This window comes from Kryptolebias marmoratus, linkage group LG17, assembly GCF_001649575.2.
Source record: "Kryptolebias marmoratus isolate JLee-2015 linkage group LG17, ASM164957v2, whole genome shotgun sequence".
NCBI classification, from domain to species: domain Eukaryota; kingdom Metazoa; phylum Chordata; class Actinopteri; order Cyprinodontiformes; family Rivulidae; genus Kryptolebias; species Kryptolebias marmoratus.
This window is the reverse complement of record NC_051446.1, coordinates 2,358,065-2,379,993: the sequence shown is the minus strand read 5'-3', so window position 1 is coordinate 2,379,993 and position 21,929 is coordinate 2,358,065. Positions and strand designations below refer to the sequence as shown.

The 21,929-nt window shown below is 40.6% G+C and overlaps 1 protein-coding gene across 1 annotated transcript in view; it reads right to left on the bottom strand.

Annotated features, from left to right (window-relative positions):
* Positions 1-724: 724 nt before the first annotated feature.
* The window catches only part of iqub (IQ motif and ubiquitin domain containing), a 56,329-nt gene continuing 35,124 nt past the window's right edge, over positions 725-21,929 (bottom strand). The window contains exons 10-14 of the mRNA XM_017437543.3: positions 18,954-19,124; positions 16,994-17,170; positions 1,627-1,875; positions 1,286-1,471; positions 725-1,025 (exon numbers count right to left, since the gene is read on the bottom strand). Coding sequence (XP_017293032.2) covers positions 828-1,025; positions 1,286-1,471; positions 1,627-1,875; positions 16,994-17,170; positions 18,954-19,124 — 981 coding nt within the window. The 3' untranslated portion in view covers positions 725-827. The remainder of the gene's footprint in view (positions 1,026-1,285; positions 1,472-1,626; positions 1,876-16,993; positions 17,171-18,953; positions 19,125-21,929) is intronic.

Sequence of the window (21,929 nt, the reverse complement as noted above, 5' to 3'; positions counted from 1 at the left end):
GATTAAACAGTTTTAACTGCTGAAAAAAGTGACAGAAGGCACAGATATGGGAAGTGCAGAAGCCTCTACTGTATCAAATCGATACAGTAGAGGCCACTTTAAGGTAAACTTGACCCGGTTATTTGAAATAAATCTTTTAAATAAGGCCATGGGTGGCGCAGGTCTTCTGGTTGTCTATTCTGGGTGTTAGTGATTCTGCAGGTGCTGCGTACTGCCTTGCTCTTCTTGAGGGAGGGCCTAATGGTTCTTTCTCGCTTTGCATTGGTTCAGTGGACCGATTCCTCTCTCGCCATTGGATACTTTCAAACTAAGGAGCAAATCAAAATACCGAAGTGCTACTTGGATGTAACGAGTAACGCAATGGTTTTGTAGAAATGTAGTGAAGTAGAAAGTACAAATACTTAATGTAAAATGTAGTGGAGTAAAAGTAGAAAGTATCCATTATTAAATCTACTTAAGTAAAATACAGATACACGAAAATTGTACTTTAGTACAGTAACAAAGTACTTGTACTTCATTACTTCCCACCACTGGGTCGGTTTTATAGTTTTAACAAAACCATTTCATTGAGTTTGGTCTACTTGTGAGGTTTTTTAAGTTGAACGTTACAGATTTAAATCTGTTACATTTTCTTCCAGGTAAAAAATATTGTTTTGCTGTTTTATCACTTTACAAATTAGGGGTCTCAAAAGAAATGAATTTGAGTCAGAATCAAGAACAAAACCATCATGAAGTCAGTTTAATATTTCACCAACAATGTTTCAAATGTTACAGCAATATGAGTGTTGAAAGAAAGTGAAAAAACAATGACCAATGCAGGGAGTCTCTTAATGAGATAAGGCTGGTGTGCTGTCAGAGACATGCTTTCCACTCTCTATGGTGATGGGTCTGGAGCCCAATTGGTTGCTCAATGCAGCAGCTTGTTGAGATCCCAGATACTTTGCCATTGTGGGGATCTGGCTAAAATGGTGTTGAGCCATTGTGTGTTTATGTTCAATCCAGCAGATAAATGTTGTCTCATATGCCTGGACACAAATACACAGGAGAAAGACTCAGTGGAAAAGCTAGGGACATACTGAGGAGAATATTTAAAGCTTTAATAAAAAAAAAAAAAGCTTAACCAAAGAAGTGTGTGCTTCATTCCATATCTTTAGTTACCAAAACCTTTCAGCCAGTATAGGAACTACAGAGCTGACTTTGGGTTTGTCCAGACCTGATACAGACTGTGTCAGTTCTAGATGGATCCACTTGAGTAAAATAAGTATATATCTTTATTTTGACAAACCTTGTAGACATCCTCAACCTCTAAGTGAGCTGATGTCTCTTCTTTTGATAGCAGTATGCAGTTCCATGGACTCCAGTCCTTTTGGCGCTCCCAGCGAGAAAACACCAGATTGTAGAGGTCACTGCTGCCGTTGAGAGCTGAGCGGGATGCCCACACTATTTCTATTAGGTAGCGCATGTCTTCCACCTGAACAAACGTATTGTCTGGGATTAGGCATGTGAACTATAAAATTGTGCCATCAAAAAATGCAGGAGCAAGAGAATTTTCCCTAGGCTCGTACCATCTAGATAAAAGAGATAAATGGCTCAAATGAACAGGTAGAGAGGGAAAGCAGTGTTTACCTGCAGAAGGAAGGGGATCTTGGCATCTGAGCTGAGCCTCTGTTCATCCGCTCTTAGCCTCGTCAAGATACTTTTGTACAGAGAGAAGTCATCACGAGATCTGGCTATGTTGTCTAGTCTAGTACATTTGTGGCACCGACCACTCAGCAAACCCTTAGAAGATGAGCTGAAGTCAGCAGACCGGAGGTAACGATGACAGCCACGGCAGAGAAACATATCATTCTTCAGCTGGGAGGGATACTGTGGCACCTGTGCAAAGTTTGAGGTTAGTCTCACACCTTATTCACATGTATATGACTGTTTATTATGCAATTTTTTATTCTGTTCATTTTTTCAAATGCAATTTGAGGTGTAGAAAACTACTAAATTTGGGGTGTTGGAATGTAGACTTAGAAAAACAATTAAACATGTGCATAGGTGCAGCCAGATGTGATCTAATGGCTCCAGGTCCATTTGTACCTCCACCAAATTGTATTTGTGCAGCTTTAGTCAATATGTACTCATGGTTTTTGGGGAGTTAAAAAAGCTGCCTACCTCAGGTCACTCCATACTTACCTATGCCCACATTGTACCCATGTTGGTTCACTTCATACAGACATTAGCAGCCAACCCAACATTGATGATTTATTTTACTGGAATACATTTTTAAATTCAGATAAGTAGATTTGGAACAGTTTTATTAATATTATCACTCACTGCCAAAAATTGAAGGCAGGCAAAAATAGTTTTGACTATGTATTTGTGTGTTTGTGAGCTCATGTGCCTGCTACCAAAATATCTCATGAACCACTGAACAAAGTGGATGTTCAGCAACAACTGATTTATTTTGGGAGTCAACCTGATTAAAGATGGCTGCCACAGTCAAAGAACCTTAAAAAACCAAAACGGTACCTAAAATTTGGTGTGGTAGTAGCTGAGACTGATCCCCATCACATATTCTGGGTGCTAACAGATTGTGCAAGATCTTCGTTTAAAAGTTTGCCATTATCTATTAGGAGTCAACTATCTGTCCAGTTTGACCAGTAGAAAACACTGGCATAGAAGGCAAGTGGCAATATGCATTCCTTCAAGAAGGGCCAGACCTTTAATTATTTTTATTTCTTAGCGTGGTTAGATCTGAACATTTGTGACTGTTGCCCTAGATATTTCCTGAGTATATTTGGATCTCAAGACATGAGCAATTTCTAAGTGCAGCTCTGCTTAAATTATGCATTAAGCACTTAAAATTACGGTATAAAAAAATTTGTAATGTTTGCCTAAAAACCCAAGCAGGTTAGGTTTCTAGCTTTAAAATTCATAATTCATACAAGCAACCAGTGGCAGCTGGTGGTGATATTTGTAGGTTGGGCTAAGAGATAAAATGCTGCAGTTTGGATTTCAACAACAGAAGCATCCAATTTGAAATAAAGAAAACCTGCAATAAATTGACATTATGTCCTTAATCAGCACAAAGTCAATCGTAAAACAAACCATCACAAAAACCAAGCTTATACAGAGCCTCTGTCAGTTGTCCAATACTTAATTCCCCTGCATTAAGAGTTTCAACTGTAATTATTTCAAATGATTATTTTTCCAGTCGAACAGCTTTGCACAACACTGCACCACACTCCTTGACACAATTATTAATCAGACTGATAAAATCAAATCAAACAAGACATGCAATATTGAAAAGTGCAATTTATTTTAAATGAAGCTTACCTCTTTTAAAGAGAATCTCACTCCTACAACTTTTCTGGGATGTAACAAGGTTAATAACCAACTGTTAAAGATTTGTTAGCTACACTTGCTGTTAGCCAGTTCTTTCTCTGAAACCAGATCACAGAAAAATTTTGATTTTTTCGCTTTTCCTTTTTTGAATATCCTTTGGTCTATTCGCCCCCAACCATTATTTCCTCAAAGACATTAAGGAAAACGAGTGAGAAATTAAATAATCCACTTTGTTTATGTTTATCTTGCGTGCCATCGCACTTATCTCAGTCTACGCCAAACCACACCCACATATACTCGCACTCGAGGCACGTTATTGTATGTCCACCCTCATTGGCTGGATCAAATAGTACCTAAATTCATGTGACACATTCCACAAAAATAGCCTGGTTATCTTTTAATTTTTGCAAACACATGGGAAAAAACAGTGACTGATGCCAGCTATTGGCCTTAGGATTGTCTGAAACATGTCCCACAGTGTGCATCTGCTTCTCAGAAGTGGTGTTTTAATGTAACAAAGCAGAACTGGACTAAGGGTCAGAGAACAGCAGGTTCTCATTTACCATGAAAACATGACAGAATTAAAGTTGCTGTTGGAAGGAATGCATATCACCTAGTCTTTCATGCCGGAGTTTAAAACAAAGATCATCTTAAAAATGAGTTGTACTAAAAAATAAAAAAATTTATAAATAATTGAAAATAACATTATGCACAATCTCATTTACCATACCATACCAGCCTTGTTTATAAAGCACTTTAAACAGCCACAGGATCAAAGTGCTATGCAGTGTATAATAAAAAAAGATATTACAGCAGTCTATAATAAAAGACTTAAAAACAAAGTAAAAACAGCCCTAGTGGTTTAAAAACAGATGAGAAAGAGGTATGTTTAATGTCCTAAGGGAGGTCATTCCAGATTTTAGGAGCAGCAACAGCAAAAGCATGAGTCCCTCTAAGCTTACGTTTAGTTTTTGGAACACTTGGGAGCAGCTGGTCTGCTGAGCTGAGAGAACAGGAGTATAGGGGTGTAACAGCTCAGAGAGGTAATGTTTTTGCCTGTGTTTATGCTTGCGTGTCAGTAATCAAAATATCTCTTGAACTAGTGGTTAAATTTTAATACAACTTTACAGAAGTATTCATTGGATGTACCTCTACATGTGATTGGCTTTTGGAATCAACCAAATTCAAGATGGTCACCTAAAGCAACAAAAAATTCAGTCAGTTATTCAAATATTGTGCTATAATCTGGTGTTGTTGTAGCTGAGAGTCCTTCTTAACACATACTCCAGGTGCTACACATTGCACAAGGTTTTTGCTTAAAAATCTTTTGCATTAATTGTTGGTGTCAACCCCCTCCGCAGAATTGCCACCTTAATGTGGTGGAGGGGTTTGAGCACCCAATGACTCTGGGGGCTATGTTGTTTGGTAAAATGGTAAATGGCCTGCATTTGTATAGCGCTTTATCAAGTTTGAGGACTCCAAAGTGCTTCAGACTAAAATCAGTCATCCACCCAATCACTTACTGGTGGTAAGCCACACTGTAGCCACAGCTGTCCTGGGACAGACTGACAGAAGTGAGGCTGCCATTACACGGTTACAACCGAGCCCTCTGACCACTACCAGTAGGCAAGGCAGGTGAAGTGTCTTGCCCAAGGACACAATTGCCAAGACAGACAGAGTAGGGGCTCAAACCGGCAACCCACTGGTTACAGGATGAACCCCTACCTCCTGAGCCACTACCACCCTGGTAGTGTCTCCTAAAGCAAACCGAGCACAGCTTGGGCTCTGTTACCCAACTCCTATAAAGGGGCTGGAAATTTCCTACTCTGGAGTTGCCCAGGGAGAGAGGGCAGGTATGGGGATACTCACAAGCCCCCGGCTGAACGCCTTGTTGTTGGAGTTTTCCCCGGTAAACGAGAGGGTCACCTTTCTGTGGCTCCGATGTTTGAGTATAGGGTGGTTCATAAGTGTACTTGATACCAGGCCACCTTGGGCTAAAGGTCGATGATTGATTTTGTATTTGTGCCATCAGACCTACGGCCCTATGTTTTGGATACTTGGATAAGGAGAGGGGCAGAGCTGTCATCTGATCACCACCTGGTGGTAAATTGGATAAGGTTGCTGGACAGACCTGGTAAACGCAAACGAATAGTGAGGGTGAACTGGGATCATCTGATGGAGGCCCCTGTCTTTGAGATCTTCTATTCACACCTCCAGGAGAGTTTTTCATGTGTCCTAGGGGAAGTTGGGGACATGGAATTTTAATTGGCTGTCCTTGAGGACTCCTGAAGCAGCTGACAGGGACAGGGTGGCCAGAAAGACTGCGGCTTCTGTGGTTGTAGATGCAAAAACTCAGGCATGGTAGGAATTTGGAAAGGCCATGGAGAAGGACTTCTGGTTAGCCTCGAGCAGGTTCTAGCAACCCAACTGATGACTCAGAAAGGGAAAGCGGGTCCAGTCTCAGGCTGTGCTTGGTCTGAATGGGGAACTGCTGGCCGGGACTGGGGATATTGTTGATGCCTCCCTTTGGAGGTTTTTTGGGCATGTCCCACTGGGAAGAGACCTCAGGGCAGACCCAGAACTCGCTGGAGGTATTATGTATCATCTCTGGCCTGGGAACACCTTGGGATCCCCCAGGAGGAGCTGGAGAGTGCCATTAGGGAGAGGGATGTCTGGGTTTATCTCCTGGACCTTTGTCTCTGTGATCCGACCACAGATAAGCGGTTGAAGATTGATGGATGAATGAATGGATGTTGGAGTCAACCCTGTTTGTCTGTTGGCAAAACATCTCATAAACCACTGGAAAGATTTAATGAAACTTAGAAAGAAATCATTAGATGTTCATCTACAACTGATTACCTTTTTGAAGTTAGCCCAATTAAAAACGGCCACCACAGCTAATTGGCATTAGTCAACACAAAAAAACTGCTCTAACATAGTCAACTGTACAAATATTGACCTACAATTTAATGTTGCCTCTCACTCTGCTTTGACGCACCATAATCGGAGCTCAGATTTAAACTTAATATGATAGCAGATGTGTTTTGGTCTTTACATAGTTTCAGAAAGCACAGAGAAGCTTTGCATCTGACAAGGAGGATCATTCTCTCACTCTTATAGGTAGGAGATAGGAGAATCTGTCCATAGGACCACTATGAGCTGCACTTAGCTGGGCTTCATGGAAGAGTGGCACAAACATGTGCACAGAGGTGCTGTGATCAGATGAGACTAAGCATCAAGAGAAACACCATGTCTGTAGTGAATCTACCACCTCTCACCACACTAAGAACACAACAAACACCTTAGTGGTTAGCACTGTTGTCTCACAGCAAGAAGGTCCTGGGAGATTTCATCAGATCAGTTCTGCCTGTTTTGAGCTCATTTCAGAATTTTACTTTTATGCAAACAAGCTGCTGCACACAGTCTCCCCCGAAGTAACGGTGGACGGGCGTCAAGGTAACCTGCGAGGCTTTGCGTTTCTGACTGTTTTTATTGAGTCTAAATGGCGTTACATCCGAGGAGGTGGGGGCTCAGGAATTTTATCAGCAGTCCGAACCCCGACTGGTAGCGGGACGGGACAGCAGCAATCAGCAGATCCAAACCCGAAAAGTGTCCGGACAGCTGCCTGATAAAGATCAGTTTTATTATTTTTTTCCCAACTTTTCTTCTCTTTTATTAACATAGTTCTAATGTTAGTTTAGACAAACCTGCAGTGACTTCAGCAGAGACATGTTTCTGGGACAGGTGAGCTTTTCAAACTACAACTTTCTTTGGCAATGTTACGGGGACATTGCCATCAAAAATAAACTGAAGCCACGCAGCTCTGTTCCCTGTGACTGGGAGAACATAAACAGACATGTTCTATACTACAGTCGACAACAAAACATTTTCCTTTTCCAGCAGTCATTGTTCAGCAGTAAAACCAGCAGAACTAACGTGATGGTCTTCTTGTAATGAAGTGGGTGGAGCTCCACTTGGGTTGCTACATGAGGGGCTGGACTCAGCTTGGGGTTGTTAGGTAACAAGGATTGTGACACTATAATCCCAAGGTTTTTGAAACGAGTCGTTTTGCAGACAACAGAAAACATTTACTTATCTTAAAAAAATTGGCCGGGTGTTTTTTTTTTGCGCTTGGACTGTTTGTAGAAGCAAAAGATACCCAAATGGAAGTACAAAAACATGCAAAAAGTGAAATTTGCATAATAGGTCCCCTTTAATAAATAAATCCGCACAGTGAAGCATGATGCTGCCACCACCATGCTGTGGGGATGGTTTTCATCAACAAAGACTGGAAACTGATTGGAATTAAAGGAAAGATAAATGGAGTAAAATACAGAAAAATTCTTGAGAGGAACCTGTTTAAGTCTTACACAGATTCATAATATTGGCTGTTAAGCCTCACACGGTCCCAGCAGACCTTTAGATCTTTAATTTTGAATCGAACAGGAAACAAGGGCAGTGATCATCTGCAAGCAGGAACAGGAGCAGAGGTTAATGTTAGGCTGGGAGATGATTTACTCAAATGATTTCATGCTTATGGATTGGCGGTCTGATTACAGATTCTGAGGAGGTGGTGGAGGATTCCAGAGTTCCGGGATGAGGTAAGTGTAAATGGCAGGTGACCTCACAGTACCCCTTCCTCAACGGCCACCACCCGATGATGTAAGCCATTTCTTAGGGTGTTCATGGTAGAAAACAAGGAGCCAGCTTATTTGAGGTGTTATTCAGAGCGATGTCATGGGAGGGCAAGCAAACATTCTGTCCAGGTTTGTATTGAGGAGCTTGAGTTTTCTTCCCATTGGCAAAACTCTTATTCTGATCTGCAGATTGTAGGAGCGTGGCCTTAGTGTCTGGTCTTGTCACCATACTCATCTTCCTTGATCTCAGTGCGGCATTTGATAGCGTTTCTCATAATATTCTCCTGAACAGATTAGCATCCATTGGCATTAGTCATACTCCACTTGCTTGGTTAACCTCATATCTTTTAGGCCACATTCAGTTTATTCAATTTAAATCCCATTCTTCAAGTTTGTTTCCCGTTTCTACAGGTGTGCCACAGGATTTCGTATTAGGGTCCCTTTTATACATTATTTACATGTGTTACGGAGTTTGTTTATAGCTGTGTACTTTTAGTTTGAAAGGCAGTAACCCCAGAAGTTGGTCCAGCAGAGACGATCAATATACTGCAGCAACGCATACCAGATCTCGTCTCCTGTGTCTTTATTCTACAAGAACATAGTGTCAGAAGTTAGGGATATTACACTTTAATGTTTTTTAATGCCTAGTAGCGACTGTGGACCATAAGTCCGTTGAGAGTAACAACGAGCGCAGCCGTGCATCCACTCAAGCCTCTTCTCAGCAGCAAGAGCAATGTGCAGCAGCAGAAATGGCTGCTCACGTCCCACCGTCATCACCGATGAGTTTTGCTGGTGATTGGAGGGTAAATTGGGATGTATTCAGGGTGGAGTTCATGAATTACACATTGGTCCTGGGCCTCGCGGACAAGCTGGGTAATGTACAAGCAGCAATGTTACGAACTATGATGGGGAGCAAGTGCAGACATGTCTACCGCCATAATAGGAATCTGACTGACTTACAGCGGGACAACCCAACAGCCATATTAGATGCGCTAAAGCAGTATTTTAAGCCAGCCAAAAATGTAATCTATGAGAGATACGTGTTTGGGCGCTGTAAACAGGAAGAAGGGAAGCCAATCGACAATTTGGTCACTAGACTGAGAGAGAAAGTGGCTACATGCGAATGAGAAATGACAGGGACTACACACACACAAAACTATAGGAGCAGTGCAAGCAAATGGCAAAAAGTGGTTGATCACATTGAAGATCAAAATGAAGCTGGCACCTGATATGCCACTGCAATCCAGCATCACCAGACTGAAGTTGTACTCGGGTGTGCTGTTGCCTTCCTTGAGCATCTTTAAAACTATGTGCATGATTGATGGGCAAGAGCACCAGCTGTCATTTGACGTGGTCAAGACAAACCAAAAGCTTCTGTTGTCAGGCTCCACTTGCGAACACCTAAGCCTCATTAAGTTCATGATCCCCTCTGAGGTCTACACAGTTGAGTATAGTGACTTCAGAGAACTGACCAGAGAGCAGATTATTCACAAATATGGGGATGTCTTCAACTCTGCTGTGGAGTTGATACCAGGTGACGTCCATTTTGAGCTGGATCCATCCGTTTCCCCTATGCAATGAGTGCCTTGCAATGTTCTGATTGCTATGAAAGAAGATGTAAAAAGGCAGTTGGATAAATACCAGGCCGACGGACACATCACTGATGTAACTGAGCCCACTGATTGGATCAGCAATGTGGTCATAGTTAAAAAGCCTGACAAACTAAGAATATGCCTGGATCCAAAGTTCTTGAACAAATCTCTGAAATGCTCTCATTACATCATGCCCACACTTGAGGAGGTGTTAAACAAACTGCCTAAGGCCAAGGTTTTCACATTAGTCAATGCCAAGCATGCCTTCCTGCAGTGTTGGTTGGATACAGAGAGCAGCCTTATGACCACATTCTGCACCCCCTGGGGTAAAAAACATTTGCTCAAGCTGCCCTTTGGGGTGTCTGTGGCCCCTAAAGTGTACCAGAGCAAACAACATGAGCTCCTGGCAGGACTAAAAGGGGTTGAACCCATTGCTGATGATATTTTGGTGTTGGGCAGTGGAGACTCAGGAGAACAGGCAGAGAGGGACCACGACAGTAACCTGCAAGCCCTGATGGAATGCTACAGGAAGGTGAAGTTTTGACTCAGCCTAAAAAAATTACAGTTTAACTTGTCCAAGGTCAGATTCTGTCAGCTGGAGGACTGAAACCGGATCTGGAGAAGGAGAAAGCCATCAATGACATGCCAAACTCTACAGATGCAAAGGCAACACAACACCTTATAGGCTTTGCAAATTTTTTGGCAAAGTTCATGCCACATCTGTCCAGCGTTTGTGAGCCATTGCGACGCCTGCTGGACAAGGACACCCCTTGGCACTGGCTTCCCAAACACAACATAGCGGTGTCTGAAGTTGAAGCTGAAGTCGCTGGCCACATCCATGCCAGTGCTGCGATACTACGATGTAACCAGATCTGTCACAGTTCAGAGTGAAGCCAGCCAGAGTGGTCTTGGGTGCTGCAGACGACAGGCTTCTTTGGTCAGCCTTTTGTCTTTGCATCAAGGGCCCTCCCTACTACGGAGAAAACTATGCACAGATTGAGGAGTGCCTCAGTATTGGTTTTGGCAATACTGGCAGTGGCGTAGCCAGGCACAGGCACAGGCACATTCACAGGCACATTCACAGGCACAGGCACAGGCAGGTAATTGTTTATGCAATATATGTGGTCATATCAGCCTGACTATCAAAGGGATATGTTTCTGTTCTTCTGAAGTATGAAGGTAGGAGTCCATGGAATCTCTCTTTAGTGATTGAGGAAAGTGCAAACAAACTTCTCGTCCTTTCTTTGTTTGTCCACCCGACTCACCCGAGTACTTGTTGCCATCTCAGGCACCATGGAGGAAACGGAGGAAACAGAGGAAATGGGGCTCTAGGTCCGGTGTCCAGGTAAAATGCAGACTGGCTTCACGTCTATTGATTTCTGGTCCCGATCACCGTGCCAGGTGGTTGTGGCAGATTCCTCTCCTGTGGTGCTGTGGTAATGCACCCTTGCCGCTGTCCTCTGGGGTCCTTGCAGTTGGTGTTCGGGAGCTAGTGCAATGCTGGGATTACGATTGGTGGGCGGTTCAAGGTTCTGTTTTCCTGTGTCTACGGTGGCCACACAACAGTTGTTTGCTCAACCCAACTGGAGACTACATGACTGTACCACATGCCTTTGACCTATCCTGCTGTGTCCAGCTAACGCAAATATGGTGACGTCATCATCGTCTCGACTTGGTCTTCTAAATGTTTGTTCAATTGCAAATAAATCTTTTTTCACTGAATGAACTTTTTATCAAGCGAAATCTTGATTTCCTGTTTCTTATGGAGACTTGGCAGAGAGAAGGGGAGTTCATTCATCTAAATGAACTCTGTCTTGATGGATGCTCAGTCTTCGGGTTGCCCTGCCTCTCGCATTGTGGAGGTCTTGTGGTGGTATTCAGAGACAGTTTCACCTGCAAGATGATGATCATTCAGACCTTTTTCTTGTTCGAACCTCTGATGGTCAAGGTGGGCTCTACAGACTCTTTTTATTGTGTGCTGGTTTATCGCCTTCCTGGCCATGCTGCTGTCTTTTTAAAGGATTTTAGTGATTTTTTATCCTCAATTATAAAGTTGGACAATTTTGTATTAGTTGGTGATTTTAATATTTATGTTTATAGAAGCACTTCTAGTGAAGCCTTGGAATTTTTCACTTTGACTGAAACTTTTAATTTTGAGCAACATGTTTCTGGTCCCACCCACCAAAAGGGCCATGTCCTTGATTTAGTTTTCTCTCTCGGCCTAAATATCGCCAATCTCTCTGTAGAGAATGTCCTCATGAGTGATCATTACTGTGTTTATTTTATGTACCTTTTTCCCCGGAACCTAAGCCCTCTGACAATACAGTACTAGATTTTCTTCTATATTTAATTCAAAATTGTTTGTGGAATGTTATGATGTGGACAGTCTTCTTCTTAGTTTTAACAGTCATTGTGAAGTCATTTTAATCCAGAAGAATTTATTATTATTTTTAATAAGCTTTGGAGAAGGGTGGGATTAAATAAGTTTTTTACTTCTTCCCATTCCTTTTCAAATATGTTAAATTTTTTGTTATTACTTTTTATTATTATTTTTGTTAATCTTTTGTTATTACTTTATTATCTTTTTGTTTTGTTACGTATACATTTTTGAAATAAATAAACTAACTAAAATCCAGGTTGCTCCTGTTAAAGCTAATTTGGTGACTAGGAAGACCACATGTCCTTGGATCAATGACATTATTCACAAGTTAAAGCAATTATGTTGTAAAACTGAGCGTTTGTGGAAATCCACCAATTTGAGGTCCATAGATTGCACCTCAGGGAACTTATGTCTTCTTTAAATGAAATGATAAAAAACACCAGATCTGATTACTTTCGCGAGCTGATAATTTTGAATAAGAGGAGACCCCAGGTCCTGTTTGATACCATTCACTCTATTGTGTGTCCTACTGTTCCTATTACCCTTTTTTTTGCAAAGCAGATTGCAATGAACTTTTAAAGTCTTTTTTCTGCAAAATTCAGGGTACTAAGGCTATTTCTCCAATGCAGATGGAATGGAAAATTTTAATTTTGTTTTTTTCATAGTAAAATGTACAACGATAATTATGATTCTTGTAATGAAGTTATTATTCTTCTAACTGTTATTTTTTGTATCAAAGTTTGAAATGCTTTTGTTCTTTGTTCTATGTGGGAACTGAGGAAGGCTCTGGTCTTTCCCTACTCCCTTTTGCACCTGGCCTTGACTGATTTGTTCTCACTCCCTGTATTATCAGATCTTCTTTGTGAGAAACGAAGATGCTCAGTAACTATGTAAAAGTGTGGCTGAAAATGATGTAATGAAGCCTCTGTCAGAAGGCGGAGAGATGGCGGCGAACCCAGAACACAGACTCATTACTTAAAGAAACAAAAATTACTTTATTAACTAAAATAACAAACAAAAAGGCTGGCGTGGCAGCAAAACAAACACTAACAAAATCCAAAAACCAGAAGCGAAGGCATGACAAGGAAGAACGATAACGAGCAGGCAAAGCGGAATGATCCAGTGAGGGGTGAATGAGAACGACCAGTTCTTAAAGACAGAGGATAATGAGGAAAATGGACACAGGTGAGTGAGACTGATTACAAGCAGGTGGAGATGGGCGTGGCAGACATAATAGGACAAGTACTGGGGAAGTGGAGAGTGACAGGGCATGAACACAGAAACTAATAAAAAACCAGAAATAAAACAAGAGTTCACAAAAATACCAAAAACCATGACAGCCTCCCTATAAAAGTGTACGTTGCTTTCTTTCAGGGCTCTTCTCCTGACTGAGTTCAGTGAGTGGGGTCTCCAAATGCTCTTTTGCCTTTGGAATAAAATTATTTTTCAAAGACAAAGATTGATCTTTCTCTTGATTCTTTGAAACAGACATCTCACTACTTGTTGATTATTTTTTGCTGCTACACAGACTATGCTTAATACTGCTGCTGCTGAGCCTATTTCTCATAACTGATCCTCTTTTAAGTCTGTAACACAAGTTGATATCTTAGCCTTGGCAACCAAGATGAAGTCTTCTTCTTGTCCTTCCGATGCTCTCCCCTTTGGACTATTTTAAAAAGTATTTGATGTCATTGGCCCTTAGGTTACCAAGTTCATAAATTTGTCACTGTCTTCTGGTGTATTTCCCAGCTCTTTTAAGCATGCCTTTGTGGAACAACTTCTTAAAAAATCTAACTTGGATCCCACTGTTTTGAAGAATTTCAGGCCTATTTCAAAACTTCCATTTTTGTCCAAACTTTTGGAGGTGGTGGTTTCGGAACAATTTATATTATTCTTAGAAAATTCTGACATTTTTGACCATTTTCAGTCTGGTTTCCATAAACACTATTCCACGGAAACTGCTCTGATCAAAGTGTCAAGTGACATTATGGTGTATGCGGACGCTGGGAAATGCACTGTCTTGGTCCTGCTAGATCTCTCTTCGGCTTTTGATACTGTCGTTCATGAAATCTTGTTGACAAGATTGCGTCAACAAGATCAAGATCTGTACTAGCATGGTTCTTGTCATATTTGTCCAGTAGGAGTTTCAGTGTTTCGGCTAATCAGATCATTTCTAACTCTGCAGATTTGTTGTGTGGAGTGCTCCAGGGTTCTGTGTTGGGAACTATTTTATTTGTGCTCTGTGTTCTTTCCTTTGGTAAAATTCTTCCGGAGTTTGCTGATGTTTCCTATCATCTGTTTGCAGATCATATCCATCTGTATTGCTTCTTTAAGTCCACTGAGATTCATAATTTGGAGTTTTTATTGAACTCTCTTATGAAAATAAAGCAATGGCTCGGCGCTAACTCTCTCCAATTGAACTCTAATAAGACTGAGGTGCTGGTGATTGCTCCTGAAGATGGAATTCCAGGAATCAACCAGTAGTTGGGTGATCTGAGCTCATCCGCTAAATCAAGCCCTAGAAATCTGGGCGTTATGTTTGACAGAGAGATGTCACTGGAGCATCATTCAAAGCAGCTCACAAGGATCTGTTTTTTCCAGCTCAGGAAAATTTCAAAACTTAGAAGATTTGTTTCCAAAGATGATCTAGAGTTGATTATCTATGCTTTTGTGACTTCTCATTTAGACTATTGTAAGTCTTTTTTTCTTGTTTTAACAAAACGGAGTTGTCTCATCTGCGCCAGGTCCAAAATGCGGCGGCAAGGGTGCTGTCCCGCACCAGAACAAGGGCTCATATTACCCCGATTTTAAAATCCCTCCATTGGCTTCCAGTGTTTTTTCTCTTTAACTTTAAAATCCTGGTGCTGATTTTTAGAGCTCCATGGTCAGGCTCCCTGCTACATTAGAGCCCTGTTATGATATTATATAATATTATTTATATAATAATAATAATAATAATAGCAGTAGTAGTAGTAGTGTGACATTGTATCTTCCTGCGATGGTGTAGGTGGTGGTCAACTGACAGGACAGCAATCCCTGACTCATGGAGCATAAATAGTGAGGGCTGATAACCTAAGGAGAGCTCAAATGTGGTTACCAGCCTCGACCAGTTCTAAGTGCCCAGGGGGCACTTAGAACTGGTCGAGGCTGTAGATGAACAGCAGGAGTTTGAGTTCTATTTTTATTTGGCACATTTACGATAAGCTTGAACAAACTCTTTTACATGTAAAACCAAAGTGGGCCACCAGAATGTCCTCTGAACAAAGCTAGTAGTATGGGCCCACTGAAGAACTTGAAACCTTGCAGAACTGGGTATGAAGGTCCTGTTGGGTGGTCCTGTGCCAGAGTCGGGTTCGGTGTCTTGAGCTGAATGGAGGAGACTTTCGACCTCTCACGTGACAGGCCCAATGGTACAAGTGGGAGGAAAGATAATTTCAGAAGTGTCTGGATTGTCTGAGTCAGAGAACTGACGAGAGAGCATCAAGTTTTTATGATCCATCCAAACAATGAATAGAAATTTTCTTCCTTGAGCCTGTGCCTTCACTCCTCAAGAACCATCTCAATGGCCAACAATTCTCTATTTACCACATCATAGTTTCTATCAGCGGTTGTAAATTATTGTGAGTAAAAGACATATGGGTGAAGTTTACTAGATGGGTCTCCTCTTTGGGAGAGTACTGCACCCACACCAGTGTCTGAGACTTCTACTTCCACTATTAATTGTTTGGCAAGATCTGGGTGAATGAGAAGTGTAGAGGTGATGAAGAGGTCATTGAGCCTCTGGAATGCCCTCTTTGCTTCAGTGGTCCAAACAAAGGATTGGTGAATGAAGTGGAGTTTGGTTAGGGGTGCGGCTGTCTGGCTGTAATTTTGGATAAACCTTCTGTAAAAGTTTGTGAAACACAAGAATTGTTGTCACAGTTTTCTGGTGGAGGGTGTCGTCCAATCTGTGCCTGTTTGTACCCTTTCTGTGTCAGCCTTTCCCTTTCACTCTCAAATATATAACCAAAAATAGACTCTGTGGAGACATTAAAGTCACATTTTTCTGTTTTGTCTAGAAGTCTTTGCAGTACCTTACAGACATGTGAGTGATGCTGCTCCAGGTTTTCTGAGAATATATGGATGTCATTCAAGTAGACAAATATGAAGATTTTTAGGAACTCTTGTAGGACGTCATTCATGAGAGCTTGGAAAACAGTGGAGCGTTGGTGAGGCGAAACAGTATAACTATATATTCAAAATGCTTGAAAGATGTCTTGAACGCCTTCTTCACTCATCTCCTTCCCTAATGTGCATTAGTTAATAGGGGTTCCAGAGGTCCAATTAGAAAACATGTGAGCGGAGTAAAATTGTTCAAAGACAAAGCTAACTTTTTTGGAATGTGTTCCAGTCATCAAATTCAAAATGAGTGAATATTTGCAAAAAACAATAAAGTTTATCTGTTTGAACATTAAATATCTTGTCTTTGTAGTGTATTCAATTGAAAATAGGTTGAAAAGGATTTGCAAATCATCTTATTCTGTTTTCATTTGTGTTTTACACAACGTCCCAACTTCATTGTAATTGGCGTTGTAGAAAGAATACCAAGAATACTTTTGCAAGGCACTGCAACAGTAGCCACTAACCTCTTTATATTGTCATGCACATTATTTGTGAATGCAAATACATTTTTATTTCTTTTGTTTTGTTTTAAAATAGAGACAGTAACTGGCTAACTGGCAAATGGTGTTAAAATGACAACGATTTTTAGTCTACAAAGATTTTACAAAAAATTCACATTTATATTTGGACAAGTTAGTATTTGTAACTGACATTGTAACGTCTACATGTAATTAATTAAAAAAAAACAACTACTCAATATTTACATACATGGAATTTTTACTTTAGCATTTTTAAAGTTTTTCCTAATTTATTTATTTATTTAATTTTATTACCTTTTTTGGCAATGACACCCTTTTTCCCCATGCCTGTGGATCTCTTTTAAACTGAATTAAAACATGATCCAAGAATATCCTGAATATACAACAGACTAGGTGTAATTTTGTCCTTACCTTCAGCAGTTTGGCCACATTAGGATTGAATGCTGATGTTTTGATATACTGGAAAAACAGAGTACAGATCCTCTTCCTCAGGCCCTCTAGACTGTGTGCCTTTACCCCTCGTGACATGAGGTCCACTTCCTGATTAACCAAATCCATGATATCTTGAGTCAGCTGACAGTCGTGTTCCTGTCCAAACAGAACAAACAATCACATGGCTAACAGTGACAACAACTTCTCCATGCAACCATAATATATAGTAGTCATTTAAATAAACTGAATCCACAACAAGAAAGCATTCTGCTCCTCTCTGCATTCCTCCCCACTTTATCAGTTCCAGCCACAGCCAAGTTCCACATCCAGGTCAGAGCCAAGCCACTCTCCAGAGCCTCCAGTCCCAGAGAGCCCAGAGCCTCTAAACCTCAAAAGGCCCCAGTTCTTGAGGGCCATCCATCCAAACTCTCTTGCCTGCCTGGACATGCCCTGGGCCATCCAGCTGAATTCTTTGTGTCAGACTATTTTGCCCTGGGCCTGGGTGCTCTGACAGTTTATTGTTTTTGTTTTTATGGCTTTGTTCTTTTGCCTGGTTCCTCTGTCAAGTTCCCCCTCGTCTGCCCAATTCAGAATGTTCTTTATTTTGGAATGTCAGAACCTGTTCTTAGAGATGAGGTACTATCATGATCCTGGGTTATTTTATGTTTTGTCTGAAAGATTTGTAGCTTTTCTTTTGTTGTTTTGTTAGTTTGTTTTCAGTTCATTTTGTCATGTTGCTGTTGATTGTTTTCTTTTTTCTTTTCTTTTGAAATTGCTTATGTTTAGTTTCTCAGTGTTTCCATGTGTCATCAGTCTTTTTTCCCTTCAGTCATTCTTGCTCTCTGTTGTCTGTTTACACCTGCTTTCCGTATTCATTAAAGTTGGGTGACATCACTTGCCTTATCTTTCCCCACCTACTTATGCCCCTTTTCTACCAGCTCTAAAGGTCCCAGCTCCTCTCTACTCGGCTTGCTTTGCGCGCGTTTCCAACGGCATTTTTTCGAGGCTGGCCCTGCTTTTTTTGGTCCCTGCTTTGGAGTCGGGCCAGCCGGGCTGGCCCTGCTTTCGTGGGTGACGCAAGCTTAGCTCCTGTTCACTCATTGGTCGTGGGTGTGACCAGATGCAAGCATAAAGAGCGAACAGTAGGAATATAAACAACAGCGTTAGCTTACCCTGCAACGTTTATGCCGTCTGTCCCCCAGCTGAAGGCGCTGTAAAGCCTGAAATCTCCAGCTGATAACAGCTGTCCTACTCCGCGCAACAATCGCGGCATCCAGAGCATTTCTTCCACTGCGCCCCTCTTCCTGAAGTCTCAGAAGAATCCCCATGAGTTTTAAAAACAGCAACAAGACAGGGCTAACGTTGTCCATAGCTTCTGTTGTCTCCACAAATGGCGCCAAGTTTCGGTAGCACAACCGAAACTTGCGCCCCCACCGCCTCCTCCCTCCTTCCCCCCTGCCACCTTCCCCCCGCAACACAAGGAGGCGTTCCTCTGCTACCAACCAAACTGGCTGGTGGAAACGCAATGCATTTTTTATAGAGCCGAGCAGAGTAGAGTAGAGTAGAGCGTGGCTTCTGAAATAGAGCCAGTGGAAATGGGGCATTAGACTCCTAGTCCTCACTCTATCTTCAGTCACTCATTTAGTTTCTCTCCATGCCTGTTCTCTTTGTAATCCTTGTGATTTTGCACCTGGAGCTTTTTGTTGGTTTACTGCCATGACAGCCTTTTTTAACTCATTAAAGTCTTTCTTTTTATTGAGTCATTGTGTGAGTCTGCATCTATGGGTCCTGTTTACCTCAATATGAGACAAAATCATAAACAGAACTGCACCAGGACATTTAGAAACAGTACTACAAATACAGAATAACTAAAATTTATGGTTAATACTCCAGTAAAAATCTCTCTTTATTTTTATGATCAAATTGTATTGTGTATAACCTTGACAGTGTCTTTAAGTGTCAACAGGAAGTGGTGTCTCTGCTCCTTGCCAACAGGGTACATGCTGATGTTGTTGTAGAGATCTTGCAGCTCTCTGGCTCTGATGCTGTGCGGCGTGTCCATCTCAAGAAGATGACCATTGGCTGCTCGCCACTGATAAGGAGCTGCAGACTAGACCACATACAAAAAAGCATTAGTACTGCTGCAGTTTAACATAAGTATATACAGTATCTGGTAATATATAAAGAGCACATGCAGTGAAGCCATCAAAACTGTTTTGGTAGTATTTCATTGGGTTTTGACTGTTGAAAACTAGTTTGTAAATTTTATTTATAAGGGGGCCTTCAAATTGTGTTGAAAAGTTTGCAGGCATTCTCAATGTCCTTGCAATAGTCTCAGAGACTCACAGTCTTGGCACTTAAATTTTAAACATATTCAAAACACTTGTGTAACAAATTTCCTTTTAGAGGAGTCACAGAGTCATCACAGACATCTGAAACCTGTCTGGTTTAGTTTCCATAAATTCTGAAGTGGTAGAGCTATATTTTGACAACTTCAGGGGAGCTCTCCTCTGACAGAAAACATGTCCAGGTCTAAACACCACGCTGATTATAAATAATGTTGAAAACTTAGTCCAAATTAATTTCTAAAGTGTACTCAAGTAGATTAACTCATAAAGATGGGGGGCAGCCAAGGAGAGTACAAAGCAGGTTGCGATGCATACAATGTAGATGGAGGTGGGCAACTAAATAATACGCACAGTCTAGAATGCAGTTTTGCAAGACCTGCACACAAATATAAGCCATGATTTAAAAAAAATGTACACTTAAAACTTGGTCCCACAGTGCTCTGTTCACAAACACTCAAAATTCAATTCAGTGAGACTGCAATGGAAAATGCACCTATTCAGCTCAGTGAGATGCTAACTTTATTCTGCAGTGGTTGATGGCAATTTGCAGTATATTGCATACAACTACGTTCATTTAGCACAGTAAAAGCTTAGACGCAGTTACTAACTTCACAGGTTGTGAAGTTAGTAACTGCTATTGTTAGTAAAGGTTAGGGCAAGTTGATAACACAACACTAGAGAATGAGTTTCAAAGTTGGAGCATGAACTGTGAGTCACCGGCACACAGCACCTTGCACCAACCTCCACACAAGGCACATCAAACCTTGTCCAGCAGATCACTAGGAACTCACACTTTAGAATGGAGGATGTTAGGGACATGTAAAAATGTGGTTAGGGTTAAGTGGGGGATAAACGGGCAACAATTAGAGTCTGATTCAAGCAGGAGGCTGACCCACATTAAAATGTAGCTCCTAGGAGAGCAATAGATAGTGGATATGTGGCCAGAAATCTATGCCACAAGCATTACTACTTAGACATCCTCAAGATATTGAAGTGTTATCTTTTTGAAGCTTCTTTTTTGTCTCCCTTTTGTAAAGATAAGGCAACAATTTTGAGGAGAAAATGTTATCTTTACATCATCTGTAAAGCTTTTGAAAACAAAATTTACAATACAAACCAAAACAAGAGATATTTCAAGATAAATAAATAATGTGATGCCGATTAGTTGAACTATGTTAGGTCTTTGTAAAATAAAGTCTATTTGATCATTTGAGGCCTGTTAAAGTTATTGAGCATATAGCTATAGTTTAGTTGTTACACATACTGTAAGACTGTCTTGAACTGAACTGAACATTGCTGAGTGTAGGGCACATCAAAACTAAGTCAAAATGTCCAAAGTGAGAATGACATTTCACACAGAAGGGCTTTCTTAGATCAGGGCTGAACTATCTAAGACATGGGTCTCCAACCTTCACAATCAAAAGAGCCATGTCTGCCATTTCTCTCACTTAAAACTAATTGCCCAGAGGTGCAAAACAATCAGAAGCTTAAAATGAAGATAAGACAGCTCTTTTAGACTTACTGTATACATTGTAAAATGCTACATATCAAAAACCGTTGTTTGTTACATAAATAAAGATCTATAATAATTTATGGACATATAGTTGTAATATTACATGTTAGGACAAAGGAAAAGATCAAACTCTTGAGAAGTTTTCGTTATTTGGTCAATATCCCCAATGATAAATTTTAAAAGATGAACTATGCAGCCTCTGTGGTTCCTGTCTATACAGTATTTATGCCAGAAACATAATATAAGGATCCTACTTTGAAATAATAAAGTAAACAGTATGCTTTCTTCTTAATAAACTATTAGAGTGAACATATAAATTAGAACAGTATGTAAGGTTTTTATTTGACTTAATTACATTTTTTCTAATAAATATAAAACAATTTATTTGATCTTGTGTTATTATTTTATCAAAAGTAAGCTTTTACTTCTAATAATGCTATCAAAGAGAATTTACATTTTTTGTAACACTTATTGTTTTAATGACTTATAATATGATAATCTTTATCATATCATGTTATTAAGTTTACACAGTAAATGCATTTATTTTCTGTTGTTGCTGCTACTACTTTTAGCCACTAGAAAGTACTGCTGCGACACTTTAGGGTTGAAGAGTCAGCGGTTGAACAGGAGGAGAGTAGAAAGTTCCTGCCATGGTGCCTGATGGAATAGCACACATGTAATAAAGTTTTGTTTTTGTTTTTTACTGGCCATCTCCTTATTTTCATTTATACCCACCACAGCATACAGTATGTGTACAAAACTGCACCTGCCCTCTTCTCCTTGTCTCAAATATTTCATTTTTTGGTGGATTTTATTGAAAATCAAACTATGTCGCTGAAAATTGGAATAATGAATTGGTTATCAGGAGAACAGAGTTGTGACCTAGAATATATATATATAGCATTGCACTTCAGGGCATCCTATACATTCCTATGGCAGTCCCCAAATACAAACATTCAAAGCATGTGCAGACTAAGGATGAACTCATTGTGTGTGTGTGTGTGTGTGTGTGTGTGTGTGTGTGTGTATATATATATATATATATATATATATA